Source organism: Indicator indicator, chromosome 28 (assembly GCF_027791375.1).
Source record: "Indicator indicator isolate 239-I01 chromosome 28, UM_Iind_1.1, whole genome shotgun sequence".
Lineage (NCBI taxonomy): Eukaryota > Metazoa > Chordata > Aves > Piciformes > Indicatoridae > Indicator > Indicator indicator.
The window spans coordinates 6,558,329-6,581,454 of record NC_072037.1 but is presented as its reverse complement, the minus strand read 5'-3'; the positions used below and the strand labels follow the sequence as shown (position 1 = coordinate 6,581,454).

The 23,126-nt window shown below is 46.1% G+C and overlaps 1 protein-coding gene across 1 annotated transcript in view; it reads right to left on the bottom strand.

The window, feature by feature from the left end:
- EEIG1 (estrogen-induced osteoclastogenesis regulator 1) overlaps window positions 1–21,962 on the bottom strand; it is a 32,034-nt gene extending 10,072 nt beyond the window's left edge. Inside the window, exons 1-3 of the mRNA XM_054393479.1 lie at window positions 21,817–21,962; window positions 1,915–2,035; window positions 1,576–1,605 (exon numbers count right to left, since the gene is read on the bottom strand). Of these exons, the coding sequence (XP_054249454.1) occupies window positions 1,576–1,605; window positions 1,915–2,035; window positions 21,817–21,962 (297 nt within the window). The remainder of the gene's footprint in view (window positions 1–1,575; window positions 1,606–1,914; window positions 2,036–21,816) is intronic.
- Window positions 21,963–23,126: the final 1,164 nt, after the last annotated feature.

The following is a 23,126-nucleotide window of genomic DNA, read 5'->3' as shown; positions in this document are numbered from 1 at the left end:
TTGAGCACAAACAGTTCCATCACTCTCAGTCCCTGCTGAAGGGGGAGCAGATAAAGAGACCCTTCACAAGATGCATTCTCTTCTGCATCTGCTGGAGGAGTTTACAGATGAAGAAATATAATTTTAAAAGGTTAAGACTCATTGTTTAGGATGAGAAAATGAGCTGCATGAACATACACCACAGACTTCTGCTAGAATCGTTAGGAATCCCAAGGCAGTTCTGCCACGAGGACCTGCCTAGAACAAACTTGGCCCACAGGACAAGACTGCAAGGCTTATGCACCCTGTCTGGTGTGACATTCCTCAGCTGAGCTACTGAAATGCTCAAGTCATCTCCTGTTGACCTCTAGGAGAACATGCCTGTGTTCTTCACAAGAGACTAGGCAGGACACCAGCCCAAGAGATGACAAGTACTTGAGCTTTGGTCTCCAATTCTGGGCTGGAGCAAGTAGGTCTCTTTCATAATGTCACTAAACATAAGTGGAGACGCAGTGAAAGGGAAGTAGGTTAGAACATGGCCTGAAAAAGAGCCCAGGTTAACTCCACCATGGAGACATGCCTTCAGGCTTCCTTTAATTCTGCATTTCCAAGTACTGTGGGAAGCCTGAAGACGGACACTGCAGGAAGGAACCAGCTGGTTCATTTACTATGTCTCAGGGGCATGTCTCTTTCTGCAGCTATGCTGCCCTCCCTGGACAGGCAGCTCTGCAGAATGGAGGCATAACCTCCCCCTCAGCCTGAATGTAGTGAAAAAGAAACTGGTGGCCCCAGAGACCATGACCTAATTAGCAACAAAAAAGGAACGGCGTGAGCAGCCACATTGCTCTCTATTACACAGCACAGCAGTGCACAGGCATGAGTGCAGCTCACCCTTCAAAGCCAATCGCCTCTGCAGTCTCAGGAAAGGTATTGATCAGAAGAAATTCTTACAAAGTCATGCATGACCTGAACATCTGTTTATTAGAAACTAGCAGCAGTGACTCATTTTCAAACAAACATGGTTTCAGGCTCTGTGAGAGCTCAACTTCTAAGCCAACATTGTCTCTTGATCCAGCACAAAGTGGAGAAAGGGCTGGCCATTGTCTCTCCCATAGCACAGGCAAGAATACAGCGGGGAACAACCCAAAGCTAACATCCCTACTGCTCTGTTTAGGTCCCCTGCATGCTGGAGGGCAGAGATTTCTGACGTAGTTTCTGCCTGCACTCCCAAGGCAGTGAAGCACCCACCCCAGCCACAGCTGGCTGCTGTGTTCTGAAGAACTGAACTGGAGTCTGTGTCTTTATGAGCGAGACGCTGCCAGAAGCCAGAGAGTTCACATCTGACTCAGAACTTCCCCAAAGTTTGAGGACATGCAGATCATCTTCCCAACCCCCTTCTCAAATCCACATCCAATGCAATCTGGATCCTGTCCCAGCAAGCTGAATTTTTCGGGAAAATCACTTAACTCAGGCTTAAACTAAGAACTAATGACCCTCCCTCCAGACTGCCTGACACAGCAGCCACTGGTTTCTAATGGGTAGAAAGCACTAACAGAAGGCAAGACCATCACCACGCTGTCCTTTCTGAGCTCTTACCTTTGAGTAGGTTTTTCCGCCCTTCAGCTCCTATAATGGGAGACAAAACAAACAGGAAAAGCAGCGATTATGTGTGCTGGGGAAACAGGGGGAAAGTCATTACTCAGTCCTGGAATCTCCTCTCACGATTTCACAAACCCCCTGGTTGCTCCCACCCTGCATCAAGCACTCTTGCTGGAAAGAGAGAGAGGCTCCATTCCAGCCACATCCTGGCCCAAACCAATCTTTCCTTCCATCCTTTCCTTGCAATTCTTCTTGCTGCCAAAACAAAAAGCAGCCAGTGACCAACACCAGTACCCTGGTGGTACTACCTGCCAGAGGCAGGAGGTAGATGCTCACCTTGCGGACGGACACTCGGCAGACGCAGGGGTCCAGGAGTCCTGTGGCTGGGTTGGCACTCATCTTGCACACAAAGGTGAATTTCTTTTTCCAGCGGACACAGTTTTCCTGAACTTCCTCTCTATGAGAATATTAAAAAAAAAAAAAAAAAAAAGAGTCCTCAAATAAAGGTGCAAAGCTAAATCAATCCCAACTATTACCTTTTTTTTTTTTTTTTTTTAAATGATTGGCAATGTGGCCTGTAAAGATCATCTACAGCCTGTAAAGATCCTCTACAACCTGTAAAGATCCTCTACAACCTGTAAAGATCCTCTACAACCTGTAAAGATCCTCTACAACACAGCTTGGTCCACAGCACCTGAAACTGCACCACACAAAGGTGTTAGGTTAGCATCAAGCTTTTCACCAGTCAGTACAGGTAAGATCCACTGTGGTTACAGGAAATCCAAACCATCTCGTCAGCAGAATTAGCCTTTAAAACTCTCCCAAGCTCTCAGACATTTCCTGCTTAGCCAGTTTAGCTCATACATTGTCCAGCCTGGATGGAGCCAGCCTCTGTCACTGAACTGGGCTGAAGGTTTGCAAGCTTATCTTCCTATGAGGTGTCTGCTTTGTACAGCCTCTGTACAGCAAACATGCTGTGTGTCCCAGACAGCTTGTCTTTCCCAGACAGCCATCCTGCTTCTTATGCTGGGACTAAGCCAGTGAGGACAGCCAGCTCAAAGGAGGACAAGTGCCCATGGACATGCTCCTGAGTGCATGCAGCCAGGACCACAACAAGCAACACTGTGTTTCAGATCATGGCAGAGGTGTCAGACCAGCCAGGGAAGAGGTGTGCAGCCCCTCACCAGCCTACCCCAATCTCCAAGGCAAGTGGAGAAGTGCATGGCTCCAGCACAGCTTGAGCTACAGGAGGAAGAGAAGAAGCCTTCCTGAGCACAGGAATTGCTTCAGCTACAGCTTCAGCAGTTATCTGGATTTCACCCTTCAAAGGGGGCTGGTTCAAAGGAGCCTGGAAGCAAGGTGTGTAGATCCTTCCATGGGGCTCTGTTTCCCCACTGATCCTCCACAGGGCCTGATCCATTTATGGCTCAGAGCCTGGCCCTCAGCCTATTAAGCTCTCAAAGTAATGAGGCTGGGGGGAGGGAAGGGAGGGCACTTTTGACAGCTATGAGCCAGCAATTTTGCATCTCGCTCTTATCTCTCCTCTTAGCACAGGACAAAGGGGCAAGGGCACTTGATAAAGTGTTTGTTTTAGCAGGGAAAGGGAGGCTTCCACCACCTGACCCAGGCACAATGCAGGCCAGAGAGATTGGTGGCAAAGGGGAGAACAGTCAGTCTCCTTACTGCCTCAGCTCTCCTGGGAAGGAAGGGCAGAAGCTGGTGTGCAGCCCACCAGGACAGACATCAGGGACTGGATCCTGACCCAGGAGGTCCCCGCAGAGCTGTGAGCTTTTTTGTTGGGCCTGAATATGCTGGTCAAGGCAAACAGAGACAGCACAAAAGGGGTAGCTGACAAATAACTGAAACCTGTAATCCTCTGTAATACAGATAAGGGCTGATCATCCCTGTTTAAAACGTGGGAAAACAGAAGGCAGTGATTCCTTCAAGGCAGTGAACTTAAACTCCTTCCAGAAGGAATTCAGGCTATTGAAGTCACTGAAAAAGTGAGATGTCTAAGAGCTGAAAATACCTTTGAATCTGAGATTAATTCAAGATGAGATCTGGTTCTCAACGCTCCACTCTCCAGCTCTTTCAGAGAGCAGAAGAAGCGCTTCCAGAAGGATTAAAAATGCTTTACCCATAACAAAATACTCACTGAATAGCCAAACTAGGTATATTTCAGATGTGAGGTGCCTTAAACCTGACTTAATAGTAGGTATCTCAAATGACCTAAAGGAAAGAAAACTCAGATACAGATAAAAAAAGGAATCCAAAAGAAGAGAAGAATGCTTGCAAATACACATGCTTCAGAAACACAAGGAGGGCACATGGGATGCACAAAACACCAAATATTTTAGCAGCATCCTTCTTTAAAAAGGAACTGCAACTTCTTCTAAGGACACCAGAGCTTCAAGCAGCTGGAAAGCAGCTACAAGGGAACGATCCTCAGATCCAACTGGAACAACAGCACATTGCTGCAAACCTCGTTCACAAACGTGGCTCAGAGCTCTAACTCCTGTCACAAGCAAACACTTCAGTGACTAAGTTCCAGCTCCTGGGCACCCACAGCATGCTCCCTGTAGCCACTTGGTCAGGAGGCTCAGCAAGAACTGCTCTAGCACACAGTGTTCCTTACTCGTGAGCTCAATGCAGCCGTGATTAAGCATCTGCTGGATGCCTCTAAGTCCAATGCAAACTACCTCAAAATGTGTCAAAAAGTACAGATTAGGAACAAAGAGCTCCTTCATAGCTAATCTGCTGTTAGCACAAGCTCTGCTAACAGATATTCTGATCCTTGAATCATAGAATGGCTTAGGTCAGAAGGGACCTCAGAGATCATCTACTCCAACATCTCTACCGTGGGCAGCAGACAACTCTCGACTAGATTTGGCTGCTCAAGGCCTCATAAACCTGGCCTTACACACTCCCAGGGAGGAGGCACTCACAACCTCCCTGGGTAACCTATTCCACAGTCTCAGCACCCTCATACTGAGAAACTTCTTCTTAAGATCCAGTCTAAACCTACTCTTTCTCAGTTTAAAACCATTCCCCCTTATCCTATTGCTAGACACCCTTATGAAAAGTCCCTCTCCAGGCTTCCTGGAGGATCCCTTCAGGTATTGGAAGGCAGTTATAAGGTCCCACTGGAGTCTTCTCCAGACTGAACAATCCCAGCTCCCCTGGCCTATCCTCATAGCAGAGGTGTTCCAGCCCTTGGATCATCTTTGTGGCCCTCCTCTGGACTCACTCGAACAGTTCTGTGTCTTTCTTATGATGGGGACACCAGAACTGGACACAGTGTTCAAGGTGGGGTCTCAGCAGAGCAAAGGGGTAGAATCAGCTCTCTTGCCCTGCTGGCCACACTCCTCTTGATGCAGCCTGGGATATAATTTCCCTTGTTAAGGATGCATGTTGGTTTTCCAAAGCTGCTGTAGATACCACATAGCACAAGGGATTAGGGAAAGGATTTGAGGGGTAATGTTACCCACACCACTGCAAGCACGAACCCAAGTTGCAGATGCATGCATAGCTTGGGGATTTTTTTGTCTTCAGAATAGTCTGCACAGGGCAGAAAGGAGTTTACAAGATAAAATGCAGAGCTGCTTTCCAGTCACAAGTTTCATAGTCATTCAACATTGACTTTCCTCATGCCTTTTTTTTTTTTTTTTTTACTTTAAAGAGTGGCTTTTAAGGGTGAGTGCTGGAGCCATATCGTTAGACACGCAAGTGACAGCACTATTGTTTCAAGCCAGACTCTAAGAAATTGGTTCCACATTTCCAGAAGAAGGCATGTGGGGAAGTGATGGGTTTTGTCTCTCCACCTCCCATCAAACTGGTAACTAGAGAACACTAAAATAGAAAAAAAAAGTGGCCTCAGATTTGTATGTAGCCCTAGAATATTATCTGATGTACAATTAGGAACCATTATACAAGAAACCAAAAACACACAAGAAGTGTGGTGAGGGCTGGACTGAGAGGCGTGTTTCCTTCCATCCTAATCACACGGCACCTAAAAGCAAAGCAGAAATTAACAGCTTAAAACCAGAAGTGCCTAATTTTAAGTTTTACTCTGTATTTGGAGTGCCAGAAATAGACCAGAGCGATGCCTGGTACTAGGTGCCAATTCAATGGGTCCTCAGAAGTTTTATTCTAAAAAATCTGTCTGTACCATTTTGGAAGAAGACTCCCAGAAGGTTGAATCCCTGCCAAGCTAAGCTTTGCCCTCTTCTGACTTGAGACTTATTCAAAGCTGTGTAATTACTCTTCCAGACCTAAATATACCTCCTCAGAATAAACCAATGCAATCTTGCAGCAGCTTTTGTGAAAAGCAGAGTTGCAAAAAGAGCTTCTTTGGGCTCTTCCATTGCTGAGGCTGCTCCATCTCCTTGACTGGCCAGGAGGGACAGCTTACTGCATCCCCCAGCCACCATCCTACTCCTCAAGAGAAGATTTACCAGAAAAAAGAGCAATTAAAAGATCTTTCACCATAGATGGCATGAATCCCAGTAATGGGAATGATGCACAGCAGTGACCCACTGCTTTCCCTACTACTACAGAAGCAGCAGTGAGCTCAATGAAGCCACCGAGGTGTCTTTGGGTTTGTGTTTCAGGCACAGCCTTACTGCAGCTCTGGGAACAGGTGGAGAAACATGAAACAGATTTTAGAAAATCCATGTTTGCCAGCTGTGAACAGCAGCGCTGTTAGAGAAAGCCACAAAGCTCACCATGAATGCAAGTTAGCTAAAACAAACATATGCAGAAAAAGGCCACGTATACAAGCCATGCTATCTTGGGCCTCTCTCCCACATGAAAACCTAGCTAATGAAACACCAGAACAGAGATTAAAACCTTCTATTTACAGACTGCAAGCTGAGTTGCGCCCAACTGGGTATCACACTTCAAACACCCGCCCCGCTGCAACGCTTAGGAAGGCAGATGTTCCACTCTCACTTTATGGCAGCAGTCACACAAGACAGTCAAAAGTCTGAAACATCAAAAGGCCACAGCCTTACTAGGAGGGCAGCGACAACAAAAAATAGCTTTCTAATGCCAAACATTTCAGTAGAGCAATGTGTCTCAGTCTGATGTTTCATGTACGGGAGCAGATGTGGGCAAACCTCAGGCTAAATGAGACACCATATAGATAAGCGCATACAAAGAGCTTCTTATTCAGATTTCCTCCTCCTCATCTACACAAAGGGGGAGGGCAGGCTTTCCTATTTCTGAGGCCCAATCCACATGCTCACTGTCCCCCCTCTTAGATGTGGATCTGTGTCAGATCCTTCAAGCAGAACTAATCCTCCTGCCTGCTCACAGCAGACAGCGCTCTGCATCCTCCTGCCTGGTTCATCACTGTACGCAGGAACACATCACTGAGGCGACATCCTGATCGGATAAGGCACAAGAAAGACAACACCATTTTAAAGAGGCCAAGGAACAGAGTCCCAGCTTGGATTCATTCAATGTGACATTGAAAAACAGCTCTCGAAGGGGGCCTGACACATGCCAGCAGTGGGTCTTCAGGGGAGGAAGGTAACACAGCCTCAGCGATGCAGGTACAATCCTCTCAGTCACAGAGTGGGGAGGGCTGAGGGAAAATCAAGTTATTTCAGCAGATTGTATCTGAAGGGCATGTTCTACAGCATTTCTTTACACAGCTCTGCTTTCAGCTGCAGAGACCCACTGTTAAGACAGCCTCATCTTGTCCCCAGCACTTTGAAGGACGAACTAGAGCAGGATCACTGACACACCCCCAGCTTGGCAAAGATGGAATGATCCTGTGTTATACTCCAGAGAAGACTGGTTACTATTTTAACCAGGTTATCAAATGCCAAGTTGTAGGAGAGACCTTTGGTAAGAGCAAGGGAAAACGTCCCTGAAAAACCTGTTTTGAAACTGACTTTCTAAGATTCTGGGTCAGTAACTGGCATTCACACCACTGTGCTAGCAGCATGCCAGAATTTATACCATCCTACAGACACAGCAGGTCCTGCTGCAAACACAGCCTAAACACTACCTAGAAAGCAGAGAAAAATGCAAAGGTGGGTGAACACATAGAAAGCAAGCCTGCATTTAGCCATTAGCTGGTTTAGATATGGGATCCGGAACCCGTAGACATCCCCAAATAATGGGCATAGGACAGGGCACTTCACTGCAGCATGCCTATTATTAAAGCAGCAGCTCCAAGGCTTTGCCATCCTGATGCCTGGCAAAGATCAGGAGAGAAATCAACAGCAAAGAAGATGCACCATCAGCAGACATCACAGCAAGCAGCAGCTGGAGAACCTATCACACCAGCAAAGCGCAGAGCTGCCATCTTTTCCTGTCTTGTCAAGCTCATGCAGGCCCAGCACAGGTAGAAAGAGACAAAAACAAGGCAGCAGTAGGTGCTTGGAAGCTCAGTGGAAACATATCCTACGGATGAGAGGTGACACACCATATTCCTCAGGGAACACCATACAGGATCATAAAGAACCATCTGGATGCAGGATGCACGGAAATCCACGGCAGTTTAACCTGGAGGTGTACAACTCTACAGCAAGTTGTTTACATGGAGGAGTTTTGCCTTCCCTGACCAGAACAGAAAGGGCTACAAGAAGATCTCAACAATAAAGTTACTCTGTTTTGGCTGGGCTTACATCACTGAGCAGAACAACTGCCAACCAAAGAGCTGGACGTCTCTCCCACTGCAAACAACTCTGTATTCTCCAGCTGACAAGTGCTGGTTGTTGTGTAGTAGACATTAGCAGTTATGATGGAAAAATGGCTCAGAGATAGATGATGCAGAGTGTGTTACCCAGAGAACTAAGGAAGCCTTTGTCATTTGAAACAAGTCTTATTTGGATGTTTCACTGCAAGTGTTTCAAACAAGGGCTCAGTAGCAGGGTCATCACATCTACCACCTACATGCAAAATTCATTTCTGAATTCCCCCAGCAAACCCATTCCAAAGGCCCTTAGTGGAGAAGGGCACCTAGCCACAGCTCCCTCTTGGCACCAGCTTACACCTGCTGAATTTGTTCTCCATTCACACCAGAGGGGAGAGCCCTCTGGGCCCTCTAAATGCCACATTTGAGCATCAGTGCTTTCAGAATGAAGCATCCACACAACTCAGCATTTTTCAGGGGGCACATAGCAAGCTCCAATACTTCTGGAGGGCTTCATCATGCTTGCTCAGTTCTGCCTCACTCCAGGAGATGGATATCCATCTACTCCTGCTGTTCGCTGGCACTTGGGGGTGGGAGAAGAGCTAATGGGGAAGGAAGAGCAGGGGAAAGTCAGCTCAGGGAACCAGGTTCCATTTACACAGTTAACAGCACAGCCTGCATAATCCCTGTTTGACTGGAGAGGAGAACAATACAGGAAAAAGGATTAACAGTAACTAGACAGGAAAGAAAAAAAGCTAATGGAAGAAAATTTAGCCACACTTGAGAAACCAAGGTAAGGAACAGTCAAGACCATTTCACTGGGGGACAGGGGACAATGATGACAGCACCAAGTATGTGAAAGGCAAGTGAGGAAAAGAACTGGAGCAACAACAATGAAGCAGCATGAAATGAAATCAGAACACAAACAATGGTTTTGAAATCCTCCTTAGGAATAAGCTGGTATCTAGCAGGCAAGCTTTAACCTCATTTCCAGCAGAAGCCTATTTCCGCAGAAGCGCAGCTTTTGAACTCCATATTACAGTTCCCTCCAAGGCAGCATCAATCTTGATAAAGGTGCACCAGCACAAGCCAGGGAGAGATAATACCTGGTGGAGAATGGGGGTAGCAGTCAGTCACCAGTAGAAAACCCTCCAGCATCAGCATTCCTTGTTGTGTATGAACAGCTTCTTTGAAAGGCAGTAATTCAGTTATGTCTGGACTCCAGTCACACGCACCCAGACATGTGTCTAAGTGACAGACATGAAATCCAGCACCTCACCCAGAATGTCCCACAGGCAAGAGCTTTCCAGCACAGCCCATCTCATGTACTCCAGATCACTGCACTGGGCAGCCACACCCTCCAGTACGTCCAGGGGCTTCTAAAACCTAGAATTGGGCTTTATTTCAGAAAGAAACACATTCCTTGTGTCCAAATCTGAAAAGCTTTATGCATCTCCCAACATGAAGTATGTTAAAAATACCACACAAAACAATGGAAGTTACTAAAATACAGCATGCAGCTGGAGAGTGCTATGGCGTAATCTGCATAAAGAAAAAAGTGCCAAATGGAGAAAGAAAGTTACAGAATAATGGACCTTTAAAACTTAAGCTATAGAACAAGTCAGATGAGTTTTGGAAGGGTAAGCAAGGGTGGAGCAGGCAAAAGGCAAGGGGAAATAATTCTAACAGACTCAAACGCTGAGCAGCAAAGGACATGTACATGGCACTGTAGAGCCAGGACATGCCCAGCAGAACCAGTCTGCCCTTAGGAATTTCTAATTTACATTTTGTCATCTTGAAGCAGAGAAGAAAAGGCAGACATCAGGAAAACAAGGACAAGAAGGGACTGTAACAGTAAATGCTGTGCAATACATCTACTGTTACACACTGTGCTGAAGACAGACCAAGCCAAAGCAGCACACATCCAAGGACTTCTTGCCACATCTACAGAGCACGAAGCTCTGCTTGGTCACAGGCCAGGGGCGCGTTCCAGGAGCAAAAACATCATAAGCAAAGAACCACCAAACTCTTAAGTGTAAAGAAAGGACTAACTGGATAGATGACTCAGTCCCAGAAACACAAGGCTGTAATGATGTGCGTACTGAACACTGAAAGACGCATTTGCTTTTTTTGAACTCTGATCATACACTGAGTCACCACACCAACTCCTACTTCTATTGTTCTGATAGACTACGCTGGAGCTGGATTAGCTAAGAACAAACCATGTGCCAGGCTGCCAAGCCCACCATCAGTGCTTCCCTCTCAAGCAAATTCACAAGGATTCCAGTTACAGAGAAACAAGAACAACTCTGCACTGTGCTTGAGTTTGCCCAGCTCTGCCACCAGCTACTACACTCAGGCCAGTGTACGTTGGTGCTGCATTCTCCTGCTAATCTCAGCTGTGTTGTTCCTTTGGCTCCCATGGTTGCAGAAGCATTGCTCCTACTGCTCCCATGGCTGCTCCATGCTGCAGAAGACTGGGCTATCATGCGGTTCACACCCAGAACACTGAAGAGCTTGTCTAACTCTGGGCATGAACACCTTTCAGACCTGATTTTCCACAGCTATGACCACTTGATCCAACATTCTCTATGTGTAAAACAGGCATGAGGACAACTTCAGTAAGAAGGGCTTGTGAACTCTTACCTACACCTCCAGCCAAGTCAGCTGGAGTTACAGAGGACAAGCAAACCCAAGCTGAGAAACCTCCATGTAGAATGAAGGACACAGAGGGAGTGGACGTTCAGGCAAAATGCCAAGTCAATAGCACAGTAGAATACACAAAAGTTAAACAGTTAAAGAGGTGGGGAAAAAGAATAAATAAAAATCCTGACTCTCCCAGGGCTTGTTCACCCTTTGGACAAATCACAATTCAAATTTCCCCTGTGGCTGTAAGAGACAGAGGAACTAATACTTCAGAAAGTTCTAAATGCTGTAGAAAAACTCTTAAGATTTGTTCTGTGCAGATGCTTACAAGAATAAGGTAGATCAACCCACTATATTTCAGAGTCTCTACCCCATCATGATACAGGCTAAGCCTTGCCCCTTCTGGCAGACCATAGATGCAAGATGAAGAGTCAGTGATTATCCATTGCTGATGTATTTATAAACTTTCTTCATCCCCTAAGTGTTAGCTGTCATTCTGAGGGATTCCACATTTGCCTTTTGCTGACTAAGTATAAACTCCCGGTAAAGAGAGACAGTGATAAACTGCAGCAAGAAGAATTCTGATGATATCCCTACCCACATAGGGTACAAGACGTGACTGCAAGTCCAAGAAAGCTGAGTTTGTAAACAAGATGCTCTTACAGAGAAAAAAAAAAAAAAAAAAGCTACTTTTTGAAACAAAACAAACAAACAAAAAAACCATGCAGCCCCCCCAAGATGAGAAAAATCGAGACACGAGTCCGCTCAGTACTCCAAGGCTTTGGTGGGACAGTAAATCTGGAAAATGGAAATCCTGAAGGGAATCAACACAAGACTAGGAGCAGCATCCTTAACCCAAGAGATGTGCACTTTTCCACAGAGACAAAGCTTTTTGCCTCCCAGGCAGATTTATGGCCCATTAAGACATACTGCTGTCAGTTAAGTGACATGGTTTTGCCACTATCAACCCTGCTTCAACCAGGAGGAGTTTAACAATATAGCTGTACCAACCAAGTCTTTGTAGAGGAAATTAACCTGCACAAGAGGCCAAGTTCATTTCTGGAATACTTTCATTAGTATCATGTGATGTAACATCCCTGCAATTTGGCTCAAGTACACTGAAGAGCCCTTCAGTAAATAAGCTGCCTGAAGTCAACCCTGGTGCTAAAAGTAGGCTTAGTTACCCAAGAGGTAAACACCCTGCCGTGTCCAGACGTGTTCCCCCATGAGTCACTTCTACATGGTATACATTTAGTCAAACCAATACAATAGTGCAGGAGAAAGCCCTTTACATGTTAAGAGCAACTTTTTCATTCCATGATGAACACTTCATGCTTTATGATGGTTCCTTTATAAAAGCACTGTTCAGCAGGACAAACCAGGTCACTGGTTTGAAGGACAAGGTACAAACACGTTCTCTCTGAACCTCAGTCCACTCTGTCACTATTTATCACTGCTGGGGCTTATCAGCAAAGAGGGCAATCAGCAGAGGAGGTTTGCAAATTAGAAGTGGCTGCTGAATAAATCCCCGACTGGTCACCACACTGGTGGTGACGGACTGGGATTTTTAGATCCCAACTGTCCCAATTCTCCCTTCCTGCAGCCCCAACGCTGGAGTCTGTCAGTGGCAGTGGCATGTTGAAGTGTCAGAGCCAGCAAAATGGGAGGAGAAAGGGGCAGAGCAGTCAGGGCTGCTATTGCTCCTCTGGAGCCATAGCTCCAGACAAAAGCATTTGTGTAAGAAATATTTCTCATGATGCAACTTGTCCTAATCTGAGAAAGGTAACTTCATAAATTACATCTTGGTTAAAAGCAGAACATGGCTTAGCATTTTGTGAGAGCAGTCAGTGATAGTTAAGCCCCTGGGAGATATGAGCAGAGGCTCCCACTGCTCTGCTGCCAGAAGCAGGTTTCTGAGGATCACAGAGTTTTTACCTCCCCTGTGGCCGTCGCTACCAACTGTATTCAGACACATTCCCTTGATTCTCCCCTACTGAGAGCGATGGACATGGGAGATGTGTACGAGGGAAGACCACATGCAGATTTGTTTTGAAAGAAGAGACATGCTTGCACGGAAAGCAGGAAAAGCCATCACTACAAACTGCGTCAGAAACAGGCCTTAAAGAGAACAGTGGCCAAACAGCTACTCCCTGTGCAGCAGAAAAAGGGGATTCAACGAAGCAGAAAGGCAGCAAATATAAGACACAGTTGTAGGAAATACACTCCTCCACAAGACAAAGTTTCCCTTGCGGCAAGGAGCACTGCAGGCTACTGAAGGCACAAGATGAGTGGCACTGCACTTAAAAGGAATTCAACATTTATGCAGATGCAATTGCCTGGTGTGATGGAAGTACGAGATAAACCATAGAAGGCTGCTGACAGAAGCCAGGAAAAGAGCTTTCCTACAGAAGGGTTACTGCATAATTAATCTCTAACAGGCAAGCAGACTACCCCTGAAGAGTCCTGATTGCTTAGCCTAGAAACAGGACACTTGCACTAGCTGGGGCTGACCTGGTACAGCAAGTCGATGTCAAAGTGTGAATGCTACTGCTCTGTTCCAGGGCTATGGAGCACTAAGAGATCTGGAATAATTGCTGAATTATAAATATCTTAGATTCCTCCCTCATGTTCTGTGACATGCAGGCACATCCCAGGCAAGGATGGGAAGCACAGGAACTAGCAGCAGAAACAGAAAAAGCACAACGAAAATGTTGCCAAACTGGCAACCCTCTCCTCAGCCTATACACCTGTGAACAAAAATCCACTGCAAACCACCATACCCCACACAGCTTCACCTTTGCTCTTTCAAGCATAGATAAAGCCTGAAAGAACCTGATGCAGGGCCAGGGATTAAAATAATTTCTAAGCCTGCAGCTTTTCCAGACAAGCCTTTCCTTCCCCCTTTCCTGGCCATTTTCATTCTGATTAGCAGCACTGTCCCTTAAGGACTGGAAACAAAAGTGATGGGACAGAGAACAAGACAATCATGAACCTTCAGCAGGGTTCACTCTGTTCTCCCCATTTTGTACTCCTCATGCTCACAACTTCGTTTCAGGAGGAATAGAAACTCCAGCAGCAGGCAGGAGTACAGGTAGGCATGTGCTGACCAGTTTCATGTGGCAGCTGGCTGAGGGAGTCTGTTGATCATTAACCCAATATCCATTAGTGAAACATCTCACCACAGTCATTTCATACAAAATTTTATTCTGGAAGCAAAATGAAAGTATTTGACTACCCCAAATTGAGATCCTGAGGGCCTTTCACATGGTTTCCTATTACAGGTTCCTTGATCTGTTTCTCCACTGCAAAGCCAGACTGGAGCACAATGCTTGGTAATTTCTGAGAGGCACTAAACAAGACCTTAATTTTGTTTTCCACATTTGGTACACTGAATGGCAAAGGAAGGGACTTGCCTCTCTGAAGCAGAAACACAGCTCTAGGAAGCTGCAACCCCTAAAGAAAGTTTTCCAGATTTAGTTGTTTATTTCAGAGCACATTTTGGGCTAGTTACCAACTACACGCAGGGGTGACAGTCTCTGTAGGTCTCCCAGCTGCATTGCTAATTAGTGCTGCAGCTTTCTAGCCCTTCCAAGACAGTAAATCCATGTACTTTTTCCCTTCCTCCCATGTAAGCATCCTCAGTGCTTTCAGGCTGAACAGACAAGGCTCATTTCTTATTTAGAATACAGCATACAGCAGTAAAACTAATTTTAGCTTCAGTCACATCTCCTACTAAAATACGGGACCTCCTTCAAGGCCTCCTCTCACCAATGGGCTATGACAAATTCAGCCAAAGGAAAGGCACAATCCTGCCCTCTTGCCAGCTCAATTACTTTCCCTCCATAGGGAAAGCGACCATTACAGAGACTGTACTGCCATTGCTTATCTAGAACATCCTGTCTCTTCTACACTTGCCTCCTCCTGATCCTATACTCTTCATGTGCTCCCTCTTCATCATCTTCCTCATGCCCAGAACCCCATCCCATTTCCTCAATCTTTTCCTCAGCCTTGTCAACTGAGCTACATGGGAGACCCGCGAGAAGCACGCGGAAATGACATCCATGAAGATCAGCAATTTTGAACCCCGCAGAACAATTCCTTTTCTTGCTCATCAGATTAAAAATACACCAAACAAGGAGGCTGTTCATCTAGTGAACACAGGCACAACTGTTTGTCTAGTGGGAAGTGCCTTCAAATCCAGGCACTAAAATGAGATGCTGAGTCCCACTGTATGGTACCAAGAGAGCTCATGATGCCAAGTCAGTATTACGATGGTGGTGTGTATCGTGTCTCCCAGCATGTGCACAAAGGCATACTATGAATAAACTGCAAGGCAAAAAACAAGCCTCTCATCCTGCAGGGTAAGCAGCTGGTACTGGGGTGGGGCAACACATCCAGCCACCTGAAATAACACCTTCACAGCAAGGATTACTGACATGAGGGCACAGGCCGTTACGGAAGAAACAGGCAGATCCAAATGTTGGTTCAGGGCACTCCTAAAGGCTTCTGGTTTATTATATAATAAGCCACAGCTACAAAATAATTCCTGACCCATTTCAGTGCATGCTGCAAGCCCAGTGCAGAGCCAGCAGCCTACAGAGGATGCAGAACATATCCTGTTTGAAAGAGGGGGGCTGCACACAGAGCCACATCCGCCTGTCCTCGCACGGATGAGGCCTTGCGGAGCTCAGTGCGGGTGGGTGCCGTGCGATGAGCTCACCAGCCTGCTCCACCAGGCTTGTGAGCTTACTGACTTGCCCTGAAGTGAGGGAGGTTTCTGATCCGAGGGAGACACCGGGTTCTTTCCTGAAACACTACCAGATGTAGCTTCCTGCAATAAAATAATAATATGAAATAAATCTGTACCTACCTCATTTATCTAGAAACTGGTACCAGAACAACTTGCCATTGGCAACTTATGGCCTATTAAAATGCCAACTGCTGTGCAGTGAGACCACAGGCTTCCAAAGGCATGCAAGAATTCCTCAGAAATACAGCTACAAAGCTAGAGTCAACACTGATGGCAGCTCAAGAGCACAAAGAATAAACAGACTGGAAACCATTTAGATTTTCCTCTGTATTTCAGAAATAAATACGTGTCTTAAAGGGTGGGAGCACCCTTTCCTACCTCCCCTTGCCCTTTGTCAGAGCTGATGGCATTGCCAACCTGCAAACCAAGCAGGCTGAAGGGTCTCAGTCTCTAAACAGAATATTAATTTCCAATGAGCAGTTTTTTAAGCCAAGGGCTGCTGAAACCACACAGATAAGGCTGCTGGCTAAGAGTTAGCTGTCAAAGGAAAGCCAGTTCAGAATCAGTGGCTATTGGGGAAGTTTGAAAGCTGGCTGTATCCAAACATATTTACTGATGCTGTACACACAGCGTATCGCTTACAGCGCTTTAGATTACAGCTCTGAGCAACAAAGCAGCCCCTGCCTGAGCAAGAGCAGGCAGAACAGGAGGCACAGCATGAACAGAGACTGTTCTTTACTCAACAGGATACAGCCCCTGTGGCAGGAAAGTTTTAACAGTTCTGCTTGTCTTGTGACAGGCTCCAGCGTGGTTACCAGTGACAGGAAGAGGCAAGTCTGGCATGAAGCAAATCAACCCACCCTAAAGCCTCTGTGGTGAGGACCCTGCAGGTGTACCAGCCAGAGCCCAGAAAAGGTGACAGAAATACTCTGCAAATGCACAGCTTAAGACTGGTTGTTCCAGGGACCTTGCAGTGCTCTATCACTTTTGTACTTTTTCCATCCCCCTCATCAGAGGTTAAACCTCATCCTCACAACTTTCACCTACATTTAGCTACACTGCTGGAAGGAAACCCCTTCTCATCTTCACTGCCTAGATTCTCTATATTTAAGAACACAATCAGTGCAGGTACTGTGCCTTAATATTATCTTGAACTAGGTTATGTTTTACTGCAAATCATTTCTTGAGGCTGCAATCAAATGCCTCCTCCACTAACACCCTCAGCCCACTCCTGAGGCTGCAGCCAGGAAACAGTCATGTTGGCATGTAAAGCTGCTCTGGAGCATTAAAACTCTCTCTCTTGATCCATGTATTAGGAACGTATGTATACATAGAGAAGGGTTACATCTTCAGGCATGCTTGCAACAAAAGCACTCTTAAAATACATCATCACGCCACGAGCTCTAGCAGAGGGTAGAGCTGAGCATGCTTTGTCCTAAAATATGGAACTAGGAGAACCGTTCAGAGCCACAACCAAGCAAGTTCCTTTCTCTACTAAACCCTGGTGATCCCACACAAGTCAAGAACTCAGTCAGCAAGCTTCTACTTCCACTATAGCTGGTGTTCTTCCCTCTTGGGGACACTGACTCTAGGAGAAGCTATTTTGTTACCTAACCTTTGTTTCAAGGCAGACAGTGCTGAAGATTTAGATTTCAATTGGTCTGAATCTCTGATTAATCAAACAGTTAGCGATTTTCCACTCTGAAAGTGCCTCACTGTTGAATGTAGTTACCCGAAGGATCCTGTAACATCAGGCACAGGGACTATTTACACAAAGACAGCAAATTAGTTGGTTTCTAGCTCTCACTAGGGAGATAGAGCTGCATTTCAGAGGTGGGATGACTTGCCCCTCCCTTCACAAAGCTTCTGAATCCAGAACACTAGCCAAGTATTAGCAGGGCAACACTTATCCCTCCTTTATGTCCTACAGAAATGAAAAAGTTGTGTACACCACTAAGAGGCAAGCAAGTAGCTTCAGGTCTGGACCTCCACAAGGATGACAAAGCCATGCTTAAACAAAAGCTGACCTCAGTCCACGGGGAACTATCAGGATGAAGTGCCTCCCAAATATCAGCATTTCCTTTGGCTTTCTGGATACAGCTTTACACCAAACCCAAACTGAACAAAGCATGCTCTGCAGGAAGTGGCCTTTCACACTTACTCAGTTATAAATTGCAAGGCTGAGAACATTCTCGGTCCAGGCATATGGCACCAAAATACTCTGAGGCAGGACCACCCTAACAGGGTCAGCTCTTCCCAGATCAAGCCTGCATGCAAAGACCTGCTGGGCTGCAACAGAGGAACTGTGTTCTTTGCTTCAAACTGGCACAGGAGGCCCAGAATCAGAAAACCAAGCTCTAATACTGCATGTGCTTGAAAAAGCACAGTCCCAAAGGAAATACAGTCTGAGGTGTCTTCGGAAGATAATGAGTAAGGTGAGAAATGCCCTCAAAGCTGCTGCTCAACTCATGCAAAACAGCCTTTTCCATAGAGCCAGCCAGGGGCTTTCAGAGAACAATCCCTTCCTTCACATCCAGAAATACCTGAGTGAAGCTTGGCATGGTAACAGAACAACTTGGCAAGCTAACATCCAACAATGTAGGATGAAGTGTCAGGAGTCTGTGGATAACACCTGGCTTTTCACTTCCTTCACCATCATGCACCGGCAATGCTCACTGCTAGCACCCAGCCAGAAATCAATCAGCAGCGAGGTAAAGAGCATCTGACTGTCACTCAACATTAACTGACACTGCAAGGAGGGGGGTGAGGGGTGCAATTTAATCAATTTAATCTCTTCCATGATACCCAAAGATGGACATGTATGCGGTACAGCAGTCTGTAGCTTTAGGCACTCATTTGGACATCAAGGCTCCTGCCTGCAACAATCAACAGATCTGAAACCTCTCCACGAGCTTAACGTATCATCTCTCTAGGAACAAAGACACACAGCCCCAAAAAAGCTTCAAACTGGTACAAAATGCAGCAGCCCATCTGCTTCGCAAAAACGGTTGCCATGAATACATCCCTGCTGCTCTCTGCCTGCTATTTTTAAAGCTACTTGAGAGGCAACCGAATTCACTGGTGGTTGTGCTATTTCGGTATCTGGATTAATGCTATTCAAGGAATACATCAGGACTTCTCCGTGGGGAAAGAGAGCACCTGCCTGACTTACACCTGGCTCAGAGGCATTTTCAGAAGACCAACTTCTGTAATCCAATGGCAGGGTGATAAGCTCACAGACAATAGCTGCTTTTCAGACAGAGCACTGTAAGCTGAAACGGGTGAGTCTTATCCTCAGAAGCCCCACCAGAGCGTAAGGAGACTTTACAAAGGGAGGGTAAAGGACCAGCAAAGGGATATTTACAGCTGCGACTTTAGTCAGTAAAATAAATCCATGTTTTAAAGCAAGGCCTGAGCGCAGTAAATGTGGAAAAAATGGTACCTGTCTGCAAGGAAAAACCAAACCAAAAAACCCAAGAGGGGCAGATCCCCAAAGCTGGATATGCTGACAGGTTCTGAACCTTTCCAGAGTGCCTCAGATTCTTAAGAGTGTTAAGTCTTCAGACAGGTTCCCCTCCAGCCTGAGTAGAGAAGGTGTGAGCAGCTCACAGCCTGGCAAGTGCCAGCCTGGGCTGTGCCCCACTGGACCCATGGCATCAGGCTGCATCTGGTACCTTCAACCCATTTGGAAGTGGACTTGGGACCAGGACAGGCTGACAGGAGCCAACAATACAGCCTCCCTCTCTGCTGTGCTCACAGGTCAAGCTAATGTGGTTCCACCTATCAACTCATGGGATAGATCACATCCCCACAGCTCGCTATAGACCTGCACAAGCTGTCAACTAAGTCTACTGTAAATAACGTGAAAGAAAAACCTGTCTCTGGGGATTCCTGTGTTCTCAGATAACACTTCTTTCCAAATCACCAGACACTTGAGAAAAAAAAAAACAACTGATTTAGTGTGTCTTATGAAGGGTTCCTCTGCTTACTTTTCCCCCTGTTTACAGACTCCAAATGACATGGGACACCTTGTTGATACCAGTTCTGGTTCATATCAGTTCTCTGAAAACTCATAGGCAGAAAGAGCTACTGGTGTGCTCGATCATAGCTGCATAATTCCTACTGCTGCAGAAGCAGCCCTGATCGATTGCAGAGCAAACACCAGACTTTTTTACGGCAAGCAGCTCACACAAGATGACCTGATGGACATTGCAACTTCAAACACGAGCGTCCTTGGAAGTGGTGGATTTCAGAGAACAATCACAGATCCTAAATAACATGCAGACTTACAACATGGACACAGCATCTGCTTCCCTCTAATCTTTTCCCAGATCCAAAGAGAATCATGGAAATGGCTAGAGGAACACAGAGCATGATCTTGAGATCCTGTCCACTCAGTAATTCTTCTCCTCACCGCTCTTGGCAATTCGTCCCTCTAACTGCAACAGGGGAAAATATTTGGGAAAGGTCAAATGACTCAAAACCACTGAGACTCGTAATTTTTCAAGCAGGAACAGGTCTCCATGTGCTTTCAGTTAGAGCACAGACAGGTTAGGGGAAAGGCAGCAAACCCAAAAGCCAACTTCCCCTTTGCTCGTTTAGGAGCAATCAAGCTGGTTGAAAGCAATGTGTGTGTTTGGTTTAAATTACAGATGATTGCATTGCTGGAACACATCTGCAGCACACCGCACTGAGCACACTGCTGAACCCCTGCCAGCTCAGCAAACAAACCAGCACAACCCCAACGTTGGGCTGGCAGCAGCAAACCCCAGCCAGGCTCCTTGAAGCTGCTTTCAGGGATGACAAGGAGAGAGAGAGGGAGATGGATATTTCGCAGCACAGGCTTTTTCTGAGACACCCTCCACTCCCATTCATTTTATTACTGCTCCAGGAAGCAAAAGGGTTAATTTCTCTCCAAGTTCACATAGTATTTGAATTCCTTAGATAAGCTGCTTCCACCAAACCCAAGGATCTAGCCTCAGGGGAGAACACTGTAAGGAAAAGCTCTTTTGATAGATTTCTTCAAAAGAAAAATTAATTCAAAGACGATTTTGAGGTGTTCCACGCCCACAGCTTCTATAGACTTCAGAAGAGGTTGCACCATGCCTCTGGAAGAAAAACCAAGCTTTGAGCAATGCTCTACCACTTCTATTTGCAAGACAGAAATGTTTTACACTTGCCCAATAAAATCTGCTCTCCTGAAATGAAAAAGCTCGATGTGCAGCACCACAAAGAGGAAAACCAGACCAAAGCAGGCTTTAGCTCTGGGTTAAAGCGGTTAACAACTAGCACAAACTAATCCTGTATCTTTAAAACTGATCAGTCACTCAGGAAAGCAAAAAAACAAGTCCTGAACGCCAGTGAAGGCTTCCTTCACATCTTGAGGCAGAAAGCAAGTCCGGGCTGTTACGGAATTTGCTTTGCATAGTGCTGGTGATAATCTATGTGCATAGCTGGAAACATAGCAACTTTTTATTAGCAATTAGTAACAGGAATGGGGACAGACCTGCCTGAAGGAATCAGAGAAATGCCAATACATGATGGATGAACAACTTTATCACATGTGCAGTAGAATGAACAACAGAAAAAGAAAACACTGCAGCTATAAACGTGGAGATGCAACAGGATCAGTTCAAGGAGATAAATTGTGCCTTTAACACTGATAACTTTTACTCCAGGCAGCAGTTTTCCCTGGCAAAGCAATTGGCAATGCTAAGCAAGCTACTTCCACTCTTACCAAGAGCAGTCATTCTCAAGAAAAGTTAGGAAAGGTTGCTTTGCCTGGATAAAGTTTTCTACTGAGTTCAGCTTCAAGTCAGCATGAAAGGAATACAGCATAAGGTCAGAAATAATGTGAGAACTTGGGCAAGGCAGGGAAAAAAAAATCCCCACAAAACACAAGAGGATTTCATCCACAAACCCCAGTCCCCTCCAGGGAAGAGACCTCCCGCTCCCTCCTCACGTCTCTGAAAAGTTCAGACCAGCTCTCATCAGCCAACACCACCCAGGCTCAGAGCTCTCCAGCTCTGTTCTTCCCCTGCTCCAGAAAATGATGTGGCATGTGGGGCCCTACAACAGGACTATTAAAATCCCATCAAAGGGCAGGCAAGTGGTGGCCATATGCTAAACTGCTCAAGTGAAGAATAAGCAGGGAAAGAAGCATAGCCAGAAAGCAAGTCTGCAAGCAGCTTCTTACCTAGTAGATAAGCTTGCAAAGTCTCCTCCATCTAGCAGCCTAATTTTGCAGAACAGAACCCCATTCACAAAGGGGACAGCAGTCAGCTCTTCAAGAGTGAAACTTGTCTGAAACTTGAATTTCTTCTTCTTCATCAGGAAAGCCATGGGCAAATTCAGTGTGGAAAGGCCAGGAATTCCAAACAAGATCAGGGAGGAGCAGCTCAAAACACATACACACGCAAGCAGAGGAACAGCACTCGTCCCAGGAGCACAAGCAGGGATTAAATTCCAGTTCAGTTACAGCAACGGCCCAGCTTCAAACACACAACTCTCTTCTCTTTGGTGGTCGGATCTGGCTGTGGGATCATTGCCACGGCAGGCTTCAGGTGAGGAGATCAGATTAAATCTCTGCAACATCTCCAAGGGAAACGCGAGGGAGAGAAGTTAGTCTCAGCTCCAGACCAGCCGGAGCTGTCCCAGTTAGAGGCTGCAGTGCTCCGACTTCAGCACAACCCTTCCAGAAAGCATCTCTTGTGGGAAGTCATTTTGAGTCTCTGAAGAAGGCTTAAGCCTGTGGGCAGCACATTCATAAAGCTTTCAGTTTCTATCTCCTCCTCTTGTGCAACTCCTTGATACAGGTCTTCAGGTCAGCCTTTGGGAAGGAAATGAGTAAATTAGTCCCAGCCAGTCTTGGGCTCCTCCTCCTCCTCCTCCTCTAAAACCTGTTTGGATGGGTAATATTCAGTCCAGACTCATACCAGTCTTAAGAGGTATGGCCCCAATTAGCCTGGCCCAAACATCCTCTTCCCCCTTTTTTTTTGCCTGGAGCAAGCTTCACTGTTATCACCCCCCTCATAATTTCTGTTTTGCAAAGCAGCTAATAAAAATCTTGTCGATTTTCACCCATCATTTTCAGATGCAGTTTACAGAGCAAGCTCAGTCTAACATGCAGTCTAAACGCCGAAGTCTGTTTCCTTTCTGTATTTCCTACTAGCCCTAAGCATTAGCACCTGTCTCTTATAAACGGAGAAAACAGCACAGAGGAAAAGCAAGCAGTCTGCTCCAGATTACACAGCCTAACAACCGAATCAGGTCATCTGGCTGATCCAAAAACCAGGCCCATAGAGTACGCTGCCTTCCCCAGCACCACGTTCACACCAAGCCGTGCCCTGCAGTTTTGGGGCTGGAGGCGGTCGTTTCATTACACATTTACACAAAACCAAAGGCAGAAAGGCAAGAGCTGATTCGCATCTACAAGGGACGAGGTTATCAACACCAAGCAGTAAACAATTCTCGCCGATACTCAGAACTAATGACTGCGAACCAACG